The sequence below is a fragment of the Gobius niger genome (genome assembly GCF_951799975.1).
Source record: "Gobius niger genome assembly, chromosome: 13".
Classification (NCBI taxonomy): domain Eukaryota; kingdom Metazoa; phylum Chordata; class Actinopteri; order Gobiiformes; family Gobiidae; genus Gobius; species Gobius niger.
Genome location: NC_136864.1, coordinates 10,429,540 through 10,449,891, shown reverse-complemented (window position 1 = coordinate 10,449,891; position 20,352 = coordinate 10,429,540). Strand labels below are relative to the sequence as shown.

The 20,352-nt window shown below is 41.7% G+C and overlaps 1 protein-coding gene across 12 annotated transcripts in view; it reads right to left on the bottom strand.

The window, feature by feature from the left end:
- Positions 1-20,352, bottom strand: part of LOC306972931 (receptor-type tyrosine-protein phosphatase F) — a 312,548-nt gene that overhangs the window by 92,331 nt on the left and 199,865 nt on the right. For all 12 annotated transcript variants that reach the window (XM_079569644.1, XM_079569640.1, XM_079569648.1 and 9 more), the window contains 4 exons: positions 9,126-9,395; positions 4,161-4,742; positions 2,461-2,594; positions 1,005-1,149 (listed from right to left, as the gene is read on the bottom strand). In XM_079569644.1, the coding sequence (XP_079425770.1) occupies positions 1,005-1,149; positions 2,461-2,594; positions 4,161-4,742; positions 9,126-9,395 (1,131 nt within the window). The remainder of the gene's footprint in view (positions 1-1,004; positions 1,150-2,460; positions 2,595-4,160; positions 4,743-9,125; positions 9,396-20,352) is intronic.

Here is a 20,352-nt window from a genome sequence, read left to right as displayed (position 1 = left end):
TGGCCAGAGACACCAGGGGGGATGAATTACCCCCAGAAGGCTACGAAAAGGATTAATTAAGTTACTTAGTACTGCGTTAAAGTAGTTTTGGAGTAATGGGGCAGAGTTCACTCATTTCTCTTCTTTGTTTTCCTCTTCTGGACTGCTTCAAACATGACCATGTGGGTTTCCAGAGATGCCGTCCGTATGCCTGTTGCATTGCATAATATTAAATTGATGGAGATTTAAAATATAAAATATTGGAGTTCCCATACACATAACAATATTTGGAGACAATGTATTTACCAGTAATGACTTATTCTCCAGGGCGACGGACTTGTTCCCACAGTTCTTTTCCCTACTTTTTAATATTGTTTTAAGCTAATATCGGTCTATGGACATTGTGTGAGTTTCCATGATAAATTCCTTCCTGTTCTATCGCCAGATCCCTGTCACATTACAAACGTGACAAAGAAGGCCACTATTGACAGCGCACAGTTAATTTCCAGCTTTACTTTGTACTTGGCAAGTTTGAAGCTATATATCTACAGCACACAAGCTAAGCCCCTGGAGGTGAGCTTGAATGAGCGCGATTTAACAGCGGCGGCAAAAAGTCAGCAGTCCATTGGCAGAGAATGACATTTTGAGAGCTGGCACTGTAAAAGCACATAATGATATAAGGCGAAATAACACGGCACGGGTTGACAAATGTGGGAAGCGGGACACATTAAACGTACCTTTGGCTCGCCCTGCCCCCAGTTAGGCAGACGGGGAGGAGGGTGGATGGGGGGTTAGTATCGGAGACGGGCGGGTTGGGGAGGCGGTGCAAAGCTGACCGGGACGGTTGCTCCGTCAGCACTTTGCTATGCCGATATTGACTTGACATTCAAAAAGTCCCACGCTAATAAGGAGCTTCGGAAACTTAAAAGTCGGTGGCCTAGTGTCTCCGGGCCCCTGTGTTTCTCTGTTCAACCAGTTAGTTAGCGGACAAGAGAGGGGAGAAGAAGAGACTGAGAGGGACTTACTTGACTGGGCGGTGCGAGCTTCAATGGGCTGTGTGTAGACGCCGAGACCGAACTCGGAGCGGGCCGCGAGTGTAAAGCGGTAAAGTGTGTCCGGTTTGAGTCCGTCCACCACATAGGACTTCGCAGGCTCAATCACTTTGTGGATCTGGGTGGGAAAAATTTAATTAGCAATTAGGAACAAGTTTAAAGTGTAGTTTTCAAAGTGCAGTTTTTAAAAGGCCTATACCAGCAATTTTGAGCTTTAGGAAGGGTACACAAGACAAAACAGCATCTTTTAATAAATGTGTTGCTTCTAATGTTACAAAGCACCAACTAAAGTAGGCTATTGCTGTATACTCACTATTCACTGCCGCTGCATTGTGAATTGTTGTCGAATTACACAAAACCCCAAAGTTATTTCTTGACTGGGATGACGCAAACTCTCCGCTGCGGACTTAAAATTTCTATATGACACATTGGGGTTTACAAGTGGTCGTCTGGCCGGATTTAATGAGGTGCCATGCCACGAGAAGCGAACACAGCCCTGTCAAATGTGTACTGTATGTCTCCGCATTGGCTCGGGAGCTCACTGCATTACTGTAACAACGCCGCAATTGCATCATAAAAGGCTAAATTTATTCGGGGTTTGAAAGCAGCGTGCCATTGAGGGGAAGACAGAGAGAGGCACACACACAAAAAAATAAAGACCAGGATAGAGGAGAAAACCAGGCCATAGAAGAGTTATGAACAATTACAGTATTTTCTGGGCTATAAGTCACACTTTTTTTTATAGTTTGGCTGGGGGTGCGACTTATACTCAGGTGCGACTTATATATCAAAATGCATAATTTCACATGTTTGTTATGTTCACCCTGACAGATTTAAAAAACGGTAATCGAGCAGCAGAAAGAAAGTTTGGAGCGAGTGAGAAACTTGATGAATGAATGAAGAAAACTAAAAAACTAATCGTGGACTCAAGGCTTGAGGCTACAGTTAGAGGCACGAGTTTGCAAATGAGATCTCGAACAACGGGCTGCCGGGAGAGGCATGTAAGCGGTGCAGTTAAGCCTCAATGCCCAGGTAGTTGCCAAGGCGGGTGCGACTTATACTCCGGAGCGACTTATAGTCCAGAAAATTCGGTAGACTATGTTGGATTTGTAATATCTGCAAAAACAATATGGCAAAGTTAAATAATCTTATCTAATCAGACCCGAAACTATAACTGAGAGCAACAAAAAGTGTTATCAAGAAGAAGTTGTAAAAAAGTTCAGCCAAGTAATAAGTATGACCCTTTACACACACATGTTGGTACCATTAAACATGCATAACCAAACCTGCCCTAAATTTGAAATATGGCGCCCAATCTACGCCTACAGCCTCTCCGACCATCACACGTTCATACACAGGCAAGTTGAATTACACCATATTTCACCTCTATCACGCAGCCCTATTACGCAATTTGTGTTGTTTCGCTAACCTTGGTCTCGGAGCCAGCCTCCCAGTACTGCAGCTCGTATTTGGTGATGGGGTCCTGTACGGGCCACAGCCACGTTAGCATGATGCGGTCGTCCTGTTCCGCCTCGGCATCAAAACTTGACGGCTGAGCAGGGACTGAAAACACGAAAACAAAACAAAGGCCCGAGAGGACACATTACTTACACCGAATGGCTCTAACACTGTCCGCTGTAATAACCGTAATCTTTACAATGTGTGTTCAAGCACTTACTAATGGGGAATTTTATCTTAACACAAAAGCCGAACTTTAATGGGGCAATAGACGATTATGTAACCAATATATAAATTTGCAATGGCTCTGCAGAAGACAGTGCCCGGGGGTAGATCTAAGCATTCTAAAGTGAGAATAATTTTGGAAAAGGTCAGTGTCCAGAATAGGGCAGGACAAAGTAATATTGGTTAAAGAGAAGCCACAAATGTGCTATTCAGATTAATAGCATTAGAGACTCTCTTGTGCATAAAGAACAGGAATATGACTCAGCTTGAATAAGGTTGATCCAGAGTTTTCTCGCTGTACTTCCTAATCCTTTAATTTTTGTTTGCAAGTGCAAAGTGTGTTGGAGTGTTTCAATTCCCAACCAATCACAGTTATCAAAACAAAAGACAGAAAAACAAGTTGAACTCTACCACGTTTACCAAGAGCCAAAGTAAACCTGGAGATTACCACAAAGTTGTTTGGGTAAAAGTACATCTTGTGCTTTCTTTCCAAAACATCCCTACATTTCTTTCCTCAGAAATTCTCAACCGCAGATTTTAATCAACAACAAAAATGTAATACTGATAATGTAAGCCAATTTTAAGCATTTTCTTAGAGGTATATTTTAGATGCGGCTGTGTATTGTCCTACTTTTTTACTTATTTTACGTGGAGATGTGAGACCTGTGTGATCATTTCAAAGACAATAGCAGTTTGATTTATTTTGTCCTGCCCCAAGATGTTGGAGGATGATCTTTTTAAATAAGTCTATGTCGGCTTTACTGTGTGAGTAAACAAGTTTGACAGTAAAATTGTTTTTGGCTTTACGCGGTGTACATCCATAAGCAACGTCTTGCAGGAAAAAGGAATATGAAAAAGTGTCTGTGCCGCTAGAGTAAAGTGTTTTTCATTTAGATTAATATTCTTAATCGCATTAAAGGAAAAGGCCACCGTTTTTAAATATGTTCTTACCTGAGCTTAGACGAGTTGATGAGTACCTGTGTGGTCTTTGTGCGTGCCCTCGGTCACATAAAACGACCAAAGATGTTGCAAGCATTTGGCCTCTCCCAATGTATTCCTATGGGTCCAAACGAGGGTGAAGTTGGAAGCTGCCACGCTCTTCCACGGGCACGCACAAAGACCAGACAGGTACGCATCAACTCGTCTAAGCTCAGGTAAGAACATATCTCAGTATGGAAAAACGGTGGCCTATTCCTTTAAACCTTATGTAATTAATACATCGGAATCAATAAAAAAAAGTCCCAGCCCTAATATTTTTGTATGGGCGTAATAATCTTCGTTTTGACACAATTTAAGGCTTGTTAACAAATGCCATTTTTGTACTTTCCCATGTTTTTTTTAGCAGTGGTAGTTTATATAGTTGAAATAAAAACCTGAACTTGACTGAAAGAGCAGGTACAACTGTGCACTCCACACTGATTCCCATATTGCATGCAGTCTGCTCACCACCCAGCTGTGTCTTCACTTGCAGGATGTCGGAGGGCGGTCCGTCCCCCACAGAGGTGAAGCCCAGAACCCTCAGGCTGTAGGTGATGTCGGGAATCAGGCCGGAGATGGTGGTGAGGCTGCTGTCGTCTGTGTTGTGCTTCTGCCACGCGCTGAGGGGCGCAGTCAGATCCGCGCTGTAGTAGACCCTGTATCCTCTTATCTGTCCGTTTGGCTCCTCTGGCGGTTCCCACTGCACCAACATGGTACTGGCGCTCAGCATGCGGGCTTGTACGTGCAGAGGTGGGGAGGAGGGCGCTTGCTCTCCAGTCCGCGTTTCCACGGGGTCGCTGGGGGGTCCGCGTCCGATGTTGTTCACCGCCATGACTCTGAATTCGTACTCAGAGTAAGGACTGAGACCCCCGATGCTGTAGCGGGTGGTGGCCACGCCCTCCACTTCCTGGAAACCGTTGTCCGAGGTTTTGGCCTTGTACTGTATCATGTAGTAGGAGACGGGCTCGGGGTTCCCAGAGTCCCATGTCAAAGTAACGCTGGTGGCTGTTGTCTCGGTAACAGTGAGGGAGGTGGGTGGCTTTGGCAAGGCTGTGGAAGAGAGATTATATTATTATGAGGTTGCTATGAATTATTATTTTTTGTCATTTACTGCATTGTGGCACGGATTTATACAAAACAATCATCATACTGTACAATGAAGTTAGTAGAAGAAAAGTAATTTATTTTAAAGAACGCCTCGTATTCATTTGACAAGCTAAGTTGTTTCCATTACAATAACTTTAGCCTTATATGTACTTATATGTACTATGTGAATTGTTCGATGTATTGTATATAGCCATATGTATACTGCTATTTCTGTGGATGTCTTTGACGGAGGAAATTAGCACCTTGTATTGCTCAACTGTACATTTTGCTTCGCTTATATATGTCAACCTGGACAGGGTTTTATTTTTTGTTTTATTTTCTGTTTTATTTTCTGTTTTAATTATTTTTTATTGGGGGGGGGGGGACTGCTTTTTACGCAGTTTTGAGCCTCTCTGCCCATCATAAGGGAAATGGGGATGTGGGTAAAAAAGAAAGGGGTATAAAATGAAAGTGTAACACATGCAAAAAAGTGCAAAATGCCAATGTAATGTAACACTTCAATAAAAAAAAATTGATCACAAAAAAAAAAACTTTAGCCTTCAACTGTTTTAGTCGAAACATACACTATTAAGTATCTAAATAGGACGCTAATTGTAATGCTATGATGTTTAAAAATTAGAAAACAAAGCAAATACTGGTTTATATCATTATGCTGAATTTGTTTGAGCGGTGAAAAACACGGCTAACAGAGCTAACAAACGAAAACGGATTAGTTTGCTCTCAAACTCATTTGCAAGGGTAAGATTCACAATGTTACCACAACACGGTTTGACTAGTTGTTGTCTAAATGTTGAATTTCATACGTATTTGCAGGAAAGAAAACAGAGTCTTATGGTCACAGAAAGGACTGGTTTTACACAGTTGAAAATAAACTAGAATGGCTACCAAGCCAATTTGTTATACTTTAACTCATCCAAATCCCACATTGGGTTACTCTTGCCACTCTTACACAGTAACTAAAGCTAAAAGGTTCTTTCACAATCATTACTCCACAGACAGCAACCACTATTCTCTCTTGAATACGCTTTTTTTTTTTGGCTTTAGAAATCTGGCCAGACCATTACAGTGAAACGCTCGAAAATTGCCAGAATGATTCCTGTTGAGAGCGAATGAGAAAAGCAAACAAAAGCGGAGGAGAGTGTCTTCATTACGGCTTTACTTGTGTGTGTGTGTGTGTGGGGGGGGGGGGTGGTCCATGCCGGTGCGGTCCCTCTAAATAGCTGTGACATTCGGAGCATCGACTGAGTGGAGACTGGGATCAATACAGTCAACAACAGATAAGAGCCAATACACGCGCAATCTAGTAAGGGCATGCTGGTGTGGGGAATTAGCAACTAACACCTGCAGATAGTAAAAAAAACTATTATTAATAAGGGGAAGATGGCAAATAACAAGTAACAATAGTTGGTTTCAATCTCAGACAGGTCAAAAAAGAAAAGCATATATGCACAGTAATTAGCATTGATGTGGACTGTACATAGTGGCATTTATTATCTTTGGCATTATTTACATGCTAATGTTTACTGAATTGATTTTCCGAACAGGAGACACATGTAGAATCAATATGGAATACAGGGATACACCAGTTCATCTCTAATAATGTTACAGTGACATTTCATTGTACTTAGTTATAATATCTATCAAAGGGAAAGTAGCTCACTGTGCAACAGGAGACAAAAACCCATGTACAATAGATTTTTGCAGCTCATAATCAATATAATTAATAGTATATACAAATTGTTACCATTACTCTGTGTAATAACGTGTTTTGATTATGTGCCCTTTTTGTTTTCTGACAATATCCACAAACATCAATTTTACATCAGTTACTTATTCAAGAAGAGGCATTTTGTTATCTCATTTCCCTATTGTTAAACAGTAATTGCAAAGAGAAGTTATCAAAAGGTTGAGAGTTTCAATTATTCCTAATTAGGGCCAACCAACAATGAGTGATTGAAACGCATGTCCCTTGGTTCTTTCATTTGCGGTTCAATATTTTATCTACAGTACCAACAAAACATAATGCATAAAAATAAATACACCGTAAATAGGTGTAAGCTTTATAGGCATACGTACAACACATAATCCATATAATCCTTCGAAGTACATAAGAAAGTATGAGGCTGAAAGGACAAAACAGGTGGAGGTGGCTCAAAACATGGGTGGAGTTTTTACAAAATGCACAAACACGTAATAATACCAAAGGAACTGCACAGTGAAACTAAAGTTGTTTTGGAGGACTGCTTCAAACGTGCGGGGAGTGGCCATGGAAGGCATGCGAAAAGTACAATAGGGCTACAAGGGTGAACTAAACACAGGATTAAGATTAAGGAAATACCAGGGAGTTTCTCAAAAGGGTTGGGAGGGGTCACGTAAAATGAGAGATCAACATGAGGAGGAGAATTCAGACCAACCTTCAAGTGGATCGGATACTAGATGGAGTGATTTGATGGTGAGCGATGGATGATGGATGGGGAAGTGGACAGGAAGACAACACAGTGAAATGACTTCACACAAAGTGGATGTTTGTGAAATGGCCATAGATGTATTATAAGATCAGGAATAACTGAATCTATCATAACTGCAAAACATTTATATGAAGAGGCTCAATGGTGCAGAGGAATATTTGAGCCTATTTTGCATCATGTGGCTACTCGGCAACTACAGTGGCCCAGCAGGAAAGACAAGTAGCCAAAACAACAAATCCTCAGTGATGTAAGACGTAGTCAGATGGTTTGCTAAAGTGCCGGATGAAAGTTTTAAGCATTTAAGTACCTACTTTCCAATGTTTTCTTACTCAAAACAATCATACTGCAACTTTAGATTCACTTTTGGCATGTCTACAAAGAGGCCACTGCAAAAATAGATGCATTTAAATTAGGGATGCACCAATCCGATACTGGTATCTGATATCAGAGCATATACTGGAAAAAAAATTATATCGGGTATCAGCAACAAATATCCGATACTGAACAGATATCAGTTTTGACTCCTAACACCTTAAAAAATTACCACCTAAATCTAAGTAAATATGGCCATGTATTTTTGTTCGCCCAGCAAAATTCTGCGATTAGCAATAGCATGCTAAAGCTAGCAGGAGTATGCTAATGCAAACGAAAACTAATCCACGCCGGGTCAGAAACTATGATAGAAATACCTAAAGTAGCCTAATAAATTAAAAATAACCACTGCTGAAGCCAAGTTTTTGTATTTTAGTTTAAGAAATAACTGATCAAACATATTTGTAATGATTAGATCACTTCATGTGAGCTGTTTATATTAATGTAACCTAAAGCCTGTCTTAAACCCGAGGATATTTAGTGTAGAAAAGTCATCCTTGCTAACTGCTTATCCAAGAGTTTATCAATAGATATAATTGATAATTGATCTGTAACATTATGATAATAAAATATGACTTTTTTGATCTTACAATGCAGAAGAGTCAATACATTTTTTCACTCAGAGAAGCCACTTTTAAGAAAGTCTCTTGGTATCGGTAAATATCGGATATCTACAGATACTCAAAAACCCAGTATCGGTATTGGGAGCAAAAAAGCTGGATCAGTGCATCTCTAATTTAAACTACAATTCAAAATGCAGTGAAGTAAAAGCAAAACATATTGATCATAAAAGCACCAATGTGCACCTTTTTACATCGGGGACATTGTTGATATAGTTCTTTCTATAAAATAACTGAGGGAAAAGGACAAGGGAAAACTGGATCTTTTAATACATCCATGTACAGAGTTCCTACAGATAGAATGAAAAACTGTAAAAGTGGGTAGCTATAAACAAAGACAATACAAAGATGCATCAACAACTTTTTAACTCTCCTCCATTAAGAGCAGAAAACAACTATCCCGACTTTTCATGCAAGACCTCATTTGCAAGTAACCGCATTGTAAAACTTTGAGATCCGGAGGAAATTTCTTTCTTTGAACATAATAAATTACTATCAGCGCGTCTTTGAGCCTCTTCTCCTTTTTGTGGAAAAAATGTGTTATCATTATTTTTCTCCAAATCTCAAATTTTACGATGCAGTTTCTTGCAAATGAGTTTGGGACAACAGTGGCCTTATCAGAGCGTTTACCCACTGGTTGAGTTCAGTCTTCTCATACTGTCATTGTGTCCTTGGGCAAAACACTTCCACCTTGCCGCCAGTGTATGAAAAGTTGTACCTGTTCTGAAGTAACTGTACTATTTAGGGAATATTGGATAAACTTTTACTTCAGCACAATCATATTAAAGTAAATCTAGTCTCACTCTGGGAACTTTTCTGTCTTTTCATGCTTAGTTTTCTGCTATCAACCCCCTGTACCCACTCACCTTTGACTGTGACCTGAGCAGTAGCCTCGATCATGCCCAGGGAGGACATGGCCACACAGGTGTAGTTCGCAGACTCCCTGATGTTGGTCACCTCCAGCACGTTTCGTCCCAAAGGCATCTCCTCCTCCCTGGTCAGGTCCTCCGTGCCCATGGTCCACTTCACGTAGGGCATGGGCGACCCCACGGCCACGCAGGTCAGATTCACGCTCCCGCCGGGCATCACCTCCTGGTTCGTGGGAGGGATGGAGAATCTGGGCGGCACTCTTCGCACTGAGGAAAGTGAGAGCCGAGGCATGAAGAGTTAGAACTTGAACGCAACTATGAGCAGTAGCTAATATGTTTTGTATTGTCAAAATCATATCAATGAAGAAGAAACCGAACAAAACACAGGGGAAAAATTACAAAAGTATTTGATCAGGTATAAAGAAAGTACTTGGATGTTACGTTTTGTCAGGATTAAGACAGATACAGAAAGATAAGAGAACATTTAAATAATCAACAAAAGAAAAAAAGTAAAAAATATAGACTTCAACACAAACTTTGTAAAATGAAGCATAGGTAACATTGCCAGGACATGTACATAAAATAAAGTAACTTCAATTCAGTTTAAATCATTACTATGGTAAAAAAATAAAAAAATAAAAAGGTTCCACTGAATAGCCTGAACGTAACAGTATGACACAATGGGCATAATAGGCCTGTCACCAAAATGGCTCTGGGAATTCAAACGAGGAGTTTTAAGGGGGGATTCTAGCCTCATGCCAACAATAAGAATCGTATTAAAAATAGCCTGCCCGGGACTGTCCCTGCACTGTCTTTTGTCCGAGTGTCAAACGGTGGTGCGAGTTACGTCATGAAGGGACCCTGTGGAGATGGCATTGTTGGATTCCTCACTCAGCGTCTCTCTCCCTCTCTCCGTCTCTCTCTCTCTCTTTGTGCGAGTGGTGATGTTGTGATTTATGCAGATAGGCTGACATTAAAAAAGGGGTTCCCATGGCGAGCAGAAGGGCCCAGGCGCGTCACCAGGGACAAGGCAAACACGGATGCGGCGGCGGATTCGTGCCATACCGAATGCCAGGGGCCTTGAGTAAACAGCATTTACATACCACTGGGTTTCTGTCTTAATGAAGTTCCTGAAAATGCAGGCGAGATTTGCTGACAGTTAATGGCAACGGCTCCAAACTCATTTGTATGTCAAATGGTTGCTGCAGCTGGCACTACAGCGGTCAGTAACGAAGTAAATTTACGAGAACTGTTTTTGAGGATGTACTTCAATAGTATTTGTTTTTAAAACTTACTACTTTTACCCCACTCCATTTGGAAGTTATTATATCTATTACTCTTATAGATATTATCCTTCCTACACCACATTTCTCTAAAGGTTCCAAAGGAAAAAGTTTGTCCCATATGAGAACACCCCAGAACTGTAGGGGGCGCTATGCAGATGCACTGTCGATGCCACTGACTCACAAACAAAGAAGATAGTTTGATCCAATGGCCGCTGGTTGCACTGCTTTATGACCGCGATGCTAGGGGCCGACATTGCTGCAGTACCACCATATGTGGGCGGCATGACAAGCTAGTTTTCCATTAGATAGCATTGCACTTTACACACGTTTTAAGCAACTGTAACGCCTGGTTTCTAATTGTTTTGAACTTTCTACAGCTAGATAATGCTCCTGTGATAACACTGGGTTAGTTTCTACTTTGAGTACCGAGTGAACCTTTCAGTACTTTCACTTCGGTAATAATTTGACCAGACGGATCTGTACTCTTACTCAAGCTAAGAATTAAGCATTGTGACCGCAATATGAGTACTAATATACTTCTGCTCCTACTACTACCACTACTGGTCCTACTATTATAGATGTCACTGGAAGCACTCTCGATTTAACCTTGTAGAGTACAGTATATTTGTGCTATTATTCCACCACTGAAAGCAGCCTACATTATTTTCCTTCGTGTGGACCAATTAAAGCGATCTTACTGCAGCTGAATTCAAAACAGTGCAGCTTGTATCCCTGCTTCTATCTCCCTAATGCGCTGCAACATCACCGGCGTCTCCAGTATAAGAAAACCCCCTCGACTGTAATTGGACTTTTGCACTTGTCCCTGTGCAAATGGATTTTCAAATGTGAGTCTCTCGTCCTCCACGGCTGTCCCCCATTTTCCCTCCCCAGTCCCTCCCCACCACCTCTCTCTCTCTCTCTCCCGCCCGGATCTAATTTGAACCGGAACGCCGTTACAGCCATGCTTGTTATTCCCCTCATTATGTGCTGAAATGGAAAAAAAGAAAAAAAAAGAAAAAACACAAAAGCAACAATTTGAGATTCTAGTCAGGGAAACGGCTGGTTCACCGGGCAGTACCAATAGGAAATCTGGCCCCAGCGTTCACTTTCCCCATCTCCGAAAAATTTATGCTGAAATAATTGAGAGCCGTTTCCAAATCAATACAATCACCTGGGCTTAAACTTCTCGGCTCGATATCATGAAAGTATTAAGAGCTGAAACCTTTGATTTGTGCGTTTTTTAAAGCTTTTCTTGTTGCGCGTAATTTCCCTAGATACTTCAGTGCTAGCCTTTTCTAACAAGGCAGGCCAGAAAATCAAATAGGACTGGATTTTCTGACAAAAGTAAACAGAACTAAAGCAAATGACCAATGGCAGTTTTTAATGCGTTACTCACTGCACCTGCCAGAGACTGGTGTTAAAGTAGATTGGAGATTAATGAGCAAAAGTCCAACAACACAGAGCTCCTAAGAAAACGACGTGACATAAGTCTATTGAGATACAAATGCCAAATGTTGGAGGCATGAATAAACAAAATGCACTGATATGACAAAGACATGGTCAGATGCTCTGATATTTCATTCGCTTTAGCTTTAATTACGGCACAGATTTGCTGTGTCATTGTTACAATAAGCTTCTGCAATGTCAAAAGATCCGATGTTGCATTAATATTTCACCAAGATCTTGTATTGATGGGAGAGTGTGACCACTGTGCAAAGGTTCTGGCCAATCCACGTGTGAAAATGATGTCTCATGCTCCCTGAACCACCCTTTCGCAATGTGAATCCCATGAATCCTGGCATTGTCATCTGGGAATATGCCCGTGCCATCAGGGAAGAAGAAATGTTGAAATGATGTAATAACCTGGTCATTCAGGGTGTTTAGCTGATCTCATTCTTTGGTCAAATAATGTTGCTGAACCTAGACCTGATCAACTGCAGCAACTTGAGATCAGTATACTATAGATGCTAACTGACAGTCACTCACAATGCTATTTCCAATATAGGGATATAATGTAATGTTAATGGTATAATGAAACGATAATTTACACTTTCAGTGGGCATAATCACAAAGTGTTAATTTCAGGTACATGCTTTTCAAAAACAATAGCTTATGCTCAACGAAAAGACTTAACAAACATAAATAATCCTGTTGTATAATATTGGACATAATATATAGTGATTATAAGTGTGTTTTTTATGAGCCGAGAGGAGGTTGGCAACAGTCTGGGAACAGAGCAAGGATGACATTCTCAAGCAGGGCATGCAGAGGAGTGGAGGGCAGATATAGGGTGGGATCATAAGCCTGGACACGGGGGAGACCTGATAAAGAAGGAACTTGGACCAACCAATTTTCTTATCTCTGAAAGTGGTTGAATGTCACATTTCAAAAAGAAAATCATATCTCAGAAACGTAGCGCTAATTTTTTGGGCAGCGGCCACCAGTGTCAAAGGCCAGGAGAAATGCACCAAATTTAAAAGAGCGGTTCCAGAGGTCGGCTCAGGGGACTGCTGATGTGATATTGGAATCTTTAAGGACGTGTTCATGCGACAATCAAATTCTGAAGAGGCTTAAGTTTAATAATGAGGCGTAGGCAAGGCCAGCATTGAACATTAGAACCTGCCTTTACATTGCACCAGTTTTGACCTGGCTGGTACAAAATATCTCTGAAATCTTTTTCTCCCTTCACAAATTCATCTACTCATCTATCTTCCTTTACTGAAGACCACCAAATGAAGAGCAATTTCTTTTCTGCTCTTTCTTTTTCTGGCACCCACATTTTTGTTGTTGTTATGGAAACGCAAAAGCTGAGAAGAGGTGGACTAATGTAAGACCATTAGTTTCCAAGTGTCTGCACCTCCTTCATGACTCCATAGACAACGCAGAGCTAAGAGCAGTCAGTCAATGGGCCCCGTGTATATTGAACACTTAATGCTGTGAATAATTCATGCCGTGCGGTTAAGTTTGGAGAGGTGCTGTGGAACAAAATGACTAGAGGGGAGGTAATTGTTATTGATTCCCCCTGAAGCCTCACTCCTGTTGAGAGACGGGCTCCGGGACTCTATCAAAACCACAAAATAAGCCCTGTCTCCACTCTGCCATCGCTGGATATCTATAAATTTAACTGCCTCGACAGAGTGCCCAAGGATAGCACAACCTGTTCAGACCATCAATATGGAGAGCAAAATGGCACCAAGTCAGCAAGCTCCAGGGCTTCCTGGCAGCTACGCAGGGCAACCATGATGCCCGATGATCCCCTCTGTCAGCACACTGGCTGCCCATTCTTAAATATTCTGCAGGTCTGCTCTTTTCAGCATACTGTGCAGCTGCTGAGGAGGTAATTCACAAAAAACTCCTCATGACATGTATACATGCTTTAGCACACAATTAGCACACAATTACACCCAAGATTAAATTACATTTCTGATCAGAGTGGTGGCTAAAATCAACAGGATTTGATATTTCATTTCATTTTTCTTGTTTAGTATAAATTTCAGAGTTCATTTGGTCGGACACTATGATTTGAGGTGTTAATATCTTTACCTTTACAGCCGACTTCTGCAATGCCGTCATCAGAAGAATCACCGGCTTGCGGTGACGTGTCACTTATCAGCTGTTCTTCCTTCCCAGGTGTGGCCAGTCTGATGGTCCTGACAGGTCCATCAGACTGGCCACGCCCCCTGCCGCCCGCTGGTTATTGGGCGACAGGGGGCGTGATCTCTGGAGAAGGGTGTCCCAGTTATGGGACAGGAGAAATGCTCCTCCGTCGCGGTTGATGGTGTCAGTGCTCTGTTTCCTGACTTCGATGGCTTCTTTTATCCTGCGCTTGAATTTGTTGGTTTCAGATCCGATGACCCGCGCCCCACCCCCTTCTCCAGAGATCACATTGGGGGCGTGGCCAGTCTGATGGACCTGTCAGGACAATCAGACTGGCCACGCCCCGCAAGAACAGCTGATAAGTGACACTTGACCGAAAGCTGGTGGTTCTGATGACGGCCTGCAGATGGCGGCTGAAACATGTAAAGATTTAAACATATCTAATCCTAGTGTCTGACCAAATGAACTCTGAACTTTATACTAGTAACACAAGTGGACACAATGAATGTTACTAAGCTTGTTCTGGTTTAGAGTGTACTGTGGAAAACACTGCAATATCCGTCAAGATGAAGCCTGACAAACAGGTGTCTATCAAAGCTGCCAGCGAGTGTCTAGTGAGTGGGCAGAGGGTATCTTTGGTGGCAAAGAACCCAAAAGAGGAGCTTGACACTGCTGTCTCTCAGGGAGAAGGTGGACTGGTACGGTTTATATACCAGAAATATCCACTTGAAATACTATATTATGTAAGATATGCATGGGGCATTTTAAAGAGGAACTGTGAGACATAGTAGAGACAAAATGTGTTGTTAGATTGTGTTACGGCCACTTATCAAATATGCAGGCTCGAACACAACAAACTGCAAAGCTATAAGAACTTGCATTAACTTTAGCCATTTCCGCCTTCCCGTCTACTGGATTTGCCCAACATTTCTATCCTTTCTATTTCACAAATCTTCTTTCTGCTGTTCAACCGCTTCTGACAGATACTGGCCACAGCAGACGGGGACGAAAGCCGAAAGATTTTGACATGCTTTGACATTCCTTTAACGAACATAATTAGGCTTTTGCCCAACTTGCTCAAATTACTTCCACTCGTCGATGTCTTACTTTGACGTCTCAAAACGGAGGACGAGATTAGAAGTTTACTCAGAGCTTCAATATCTCACTGGAAAGAAATTGTCCATGTCAATCAACAGTCATTATGTTAACCTGATTAGTGTGTATTGTAGACGCAGGTACAGGTAGCTTGCCGTGACGACAGGCGCGGTTGCAAGGAATTCAGCGTATCATAACAAACCCAGCTTAAATAAACTAGAAGGTGAATCTTTACCTATAGGGATGGTTCAAACACGTTGGGAGCGGTTAACGGAAGGCATGCACTGACTACACAGGGATTCATGCGCTAATACAAAAAAAAAGACAGGCTGACCAGGGAGGAGGGTTAAGATAACGCTTAAGGTTTCCAGGGAGGGAGTTTCGAGGACGTACTCAAAAAGAAACCGGGGAGTAAATTCACCTACAATCTGTATCAGTTTCTATGGGAGGGAAGAGATTAGAAGTGAAAGTGACCAACCTTCGCGCTGATCTGATTTGTGGATGGAGTGATTTGATGAGGGTGAGCGATGGATAAGGAAGACAGGACAGTGAAAAATGACAGTTTTTTACACAGATACAGGAGGTTAGTGAGATGGCATACAGATGCATCAGTGCTGTGTGTCAAGGAGGGAAACTTTATCATTGAACCATTAGAATATGGGGCCATGAGAGCAGACAAGAATGGATTAGCTTCAACCTAAAGAGTTGCAATTTTGACGATGAAGAGCATGATGTACAGCAAGTTCTAGAAGGTTTGTTTTGATTACTATTTCAGCATTGGAAAAAAACACACATATTGTCAAGGTAAATGTCTTTTAGAGTAGCACTTATTTTGGCTTTTATAAAGTGAGTATATTGAAAAGGATTGAGAATAGATTGAGTGTAGGAGCCAACATGGAGAATCCTAAACATTAAGGATGTAACGATCAAATGAAGATATAATAATAATAATGTTCAAAAATCAATTCAAAAACGATTTAACCTCTTCACCCCCACCTGAACCAGGCGCATTTTCTCCAGTTTGACATTACCCCAATCTAAGTTTGAAAACGCAACAAAAAAGCATGAAAAAGTGACCCCAAAAAGCCAAAAAAGCGATGAAATGGAAGTGAGAAGAAAATGACAAAAACTCAAAAAGTGAGATGAAAAAGTGAAAAAAATGGACAAAAAGATGGCAACAATGCAAGGCAAAAGATCTGTTTAGATCAGTTTTGTAGGTCTTAGCTTTCAAATGATGCGTTATACTGGCCATTAGGCTGTAAGCTCCAGTCGAGAAGCTTGTAGAACTGGAGAAAATGCACTCGGATAAGTCGGTTAAATGCAGATGTTAAAACAACCCAAAATGATTAGTTAATTTTTAGGTCTTTTTTTTTGGTAATGTAACGTTCTCTTACTGAGACAACAGTTACAGGTTGTTACAGGGACAAAAATGCAGATGTTAAAATAAAAGAAACGACTTTTGGTCATAAGATGATCATTTTAATTTTGTTGAAAAAAATGGTAAAAATCGCGAAATTGAGAACGTAAAATCGAATCAGGGCTTGAGTGCATCGTTACATCCCTACAAAACATTGGTTATAACAATCAAAGTTGTGGCCAAACATATTCCCCTTTTATTGTGTGTGACAATTTCGAGCAAACCTTTACTTTCAGTCGGATTACGTCGCCATTTATCGGATTTGTCTGTGAGGAGTTTGCATGTTCTCCCCATGTGCGAGTATGCTTTTTTTCTGGGTGCTCCATCCATGTCACTAAAAATACACAGAAGGATCCCGACTCCTCTTAACCAGAGATTCTTAAACACATTGCTATATTTTTTCACAACTTTACACCCCAATGATTCAGTTTCCCTCTGCGACACTCACACAGACAGAGACATACAAAGAACAGCATGAAGATATTTTGAGCACAGCCCTTCCAGCGGCGGCAGTAACACCGGTGACGTATTGGCATGTCACTGGGATATATGAAGGAGTGGCAGCCGACTCCTTCAGCTGACATCTCTGCTCCGATGCGAAATGGAGGGGGGGGGGGGGATAAGAGTTTGACAAATGAGCGCTGCTCCACAATCGCACAGACAAGAGGACGATGTTCGCCATTCTGCCCACGTCTGATGTAGTCCTCCCTTCCGAAGGCGGGTCGAGAAAAAGTGACCCCCGGCAAACAGGTACAGGCTGCCACCTGCGCACCTCCGAAAAAGCAGGCGCGGCGGGCTTTTAATAGAAGAGGAAGCATGTGCAGCAGGTTCAGAAAGTGTTCAGGCCTCCGTTAATCATTCTATTTCTTTATCAGTGGCCGCCCGACACTAAAATCAGATACCAGATACCTTAAATACAGGAAAGTATGTGGGGAAATGTATCATGTCCTATAGATACAGACAGCATCTCAGGAATCGCCCATATATGGCCATGTTTGAAAACAGTTAAGGGGGAAAACAATTGAGAATAATCTAAACTTTATCTAATTATTCAAAAACTACTTGAACAAATGCTGAATTATGAATATAGTTTTCTACTAAATAAAGAGAAAAAGACATGGAGAGGAGCAAAGTGGTTCTACAGCCCATGAAAACATAGAAAAACAGAGAATGCTGACATGACGCTACATGTTAGCATCGTGCTAATGCTAAGGCTAGCTAGCGCTTGCAATGACTGCCATTTTTTCTGCTGTGAATAAACATCCATATAGGCCCGATTTAGAAATAAAATGTTTTCCAAAAGATTCAATTTTTCCCTTTGGCGAAGCCACGCCCCCTTCTAAGACGAGATGCCGTCTGTATCCATTGCTCTTAATCAAAGTGGTGTTGGTTTTGAACATTGCCCGTGCAGAAAGGTAGAGCATCTATATAAACCTGTCTGCACAATAATAACACAGATATAAACAGAGGGGTATGAATACTTTCTGAATCCGCTGTAAATAGGATATGCAGACAGGTGAAAGCCAAGCGCTCCGGTGAGAACATGGGAGATTGTACATTGCCACCTACACCAAAAAAACAAACAAACAAAAAAAAAGAGTCTGACCCGCCCATTTACCTACAGCGAGGGAGGAATACGCTCTGTGAAATGTCAAGACAAAGGTGGTTGACAGAGGCGCCGGCAGCGTGTTTGTGTAGCTGCAGACAGGAATTGGATCAGGTGGCGATGGCAAGTGAAAAAAAGAAAAGAAAAAAAAATCCCAAACAAACAGGTCCCCACACACGCCGAGCCATAACAAGCACAGAGAATGGTGGTCTGACAAGAGTAAGGGCACAAAACAAGGTGCTTATGAAATCTCCTTTCGGTGTCACCTTGAGTGTGGTGCGATTGCGTTTTGAAGATAGGGCTGCCTTTGGAATGTTTTAAGTAAAGGGAAGTCTGCGTCATCGGGAATAATTAACTGCAAAATCACCAGGAACGCTGAATTTTTATGTTTCCTTTATTGCGTCTCATTATCAGCCTGGGTTGTTAGAACTTTTTTTCTTTACTCTGCAGCCATGAAGGAGAAAAAAAAAGTAATCTAGATTGTTGTTTGTAGATGGATATAGCTTCTCCTTTAAGCTCCTTGATCTCCTCTCAGGGGTATCAAAAACACATAACAAGCAGAGGGAAAAACAGGCAGGCGTGTCAGGGGCCACTTGGGTTGAGTCCCACATGTTTAAAACCCAATCAACCAGTTCGGTGATAGCACAGCCCCGGGTCTCCGCGCCTCAGTGTTGGAGCCGGAACACAGGCAGACTCAAAACATGGCTGGGGCCCTTTTGTTCTCCGTTGCAAGCCAAGCAGACTTTTAAAAGGTCACGCTTGGCTTGATTTCTATCTGCGGAGCAGCGTGGCGAGGCTGGTGGAAAGGATGGAGCAGGGGCCACTGGGTTGACAGCTACCTGGGTGGTGTTACACAGTGGCTGGGCCTGAGGGGCTCCACTGGCGCCGCGCCACACACCACTGTAATTACCTGTGAGGGGAAAGGCTGTCTGTGCCCGTGACAGACAGATGCTGATTAATAGATGAGGCTCCTCACTCTGCCGTCGGTGGCTGCAATCTCGAAACCTATGAGCTTTAAAGTGTGTGGTGGGTCCAATATGTCTTTACCAAAGCCTTTTCAACAAACCATCAATGTGGGTGATATGTCATCGCTGAAATAAGACCACACACACAAAATGTCTCTATTGAAGCATTAAAATAACACCAGGCAGTACAAGCGAAATGTAATGCAACTCTAAAGAAACAGCTGCTGTTGAAAAATACAACAACATGTGGAGAAAAATCTAAATACTGGCAGAGATGTCAAAGACAAGTCGACAAAGGAAGAATAAAGACTTAAACAAATCTGTCCTCGTTCAACAACAAAATACATATTAATACCTGTATATAAAAATATCTTACGTAAGGGTAATAGGAATAGGATTACTCTAATTGCATTTTACAACATTGTTCCCAAAGATATTTAATTTCCTGAAAAAGTCTATTCCATTTCCACCATCTCCGGGCCTCATATGGCTTTTATTTACCAGTTCAGCAATCATTAATTTGAGTTTGGTCTGAACCGCCCGGAGCCTGTGATGTTTAATCTGTAAACTTGATCCACTGCGGATCATTGGAACTGTGCTTCTTCTAATGCAGACCGTTTGTTGTTGCAAAAATATTTTTCTAGGACATTGCAAATAACGATGTGAACCGTTAACAGTGGGAATACTGATGAACAAAAAGTTAATAATTGAATGTGAAATTGCTTTGGTATCGGTTTGTCGTCAGGGATTGACAATTACACCTTGGAGCTATAGCCAAATGTATTTGGACTAGAAACACATTCAGGGGGTCATTTAGCGAGCGTTTGCTCATGAGCAGAAGTGGATCGGAGTCATTTGCACTTATTTTTTTACTTACTCACGCACGCAGCGTTCTCTCATTTACATATCAGATGTCAAACATGCAATTTCAAATTGGACATTTCAAATTGCATACAGGTGGAACATTTTCCAGCTTGCACTCACTATTTAGCTCTTGTTTTGATAAATGACCCCCTTAGTCTGGATTTTATACTAAAACTAACAGGTAAGGCATTCATTTCTGGTGTTTTTGTTCAGGTTGATTCAAATTTGGAAATAGAAAAATCTCCCACCAATCTTGACTCAAAAACTCGCCATTGTCACCAATCGTGACGTTCCTTCTGTTAACCTGTTACCTGCCATCTATGGGTTAGGTTTAGGGAGTTATTGTCTGATGCATATCCAAATCCCAAAGCGTATTGACAGGAGAGACGTGATG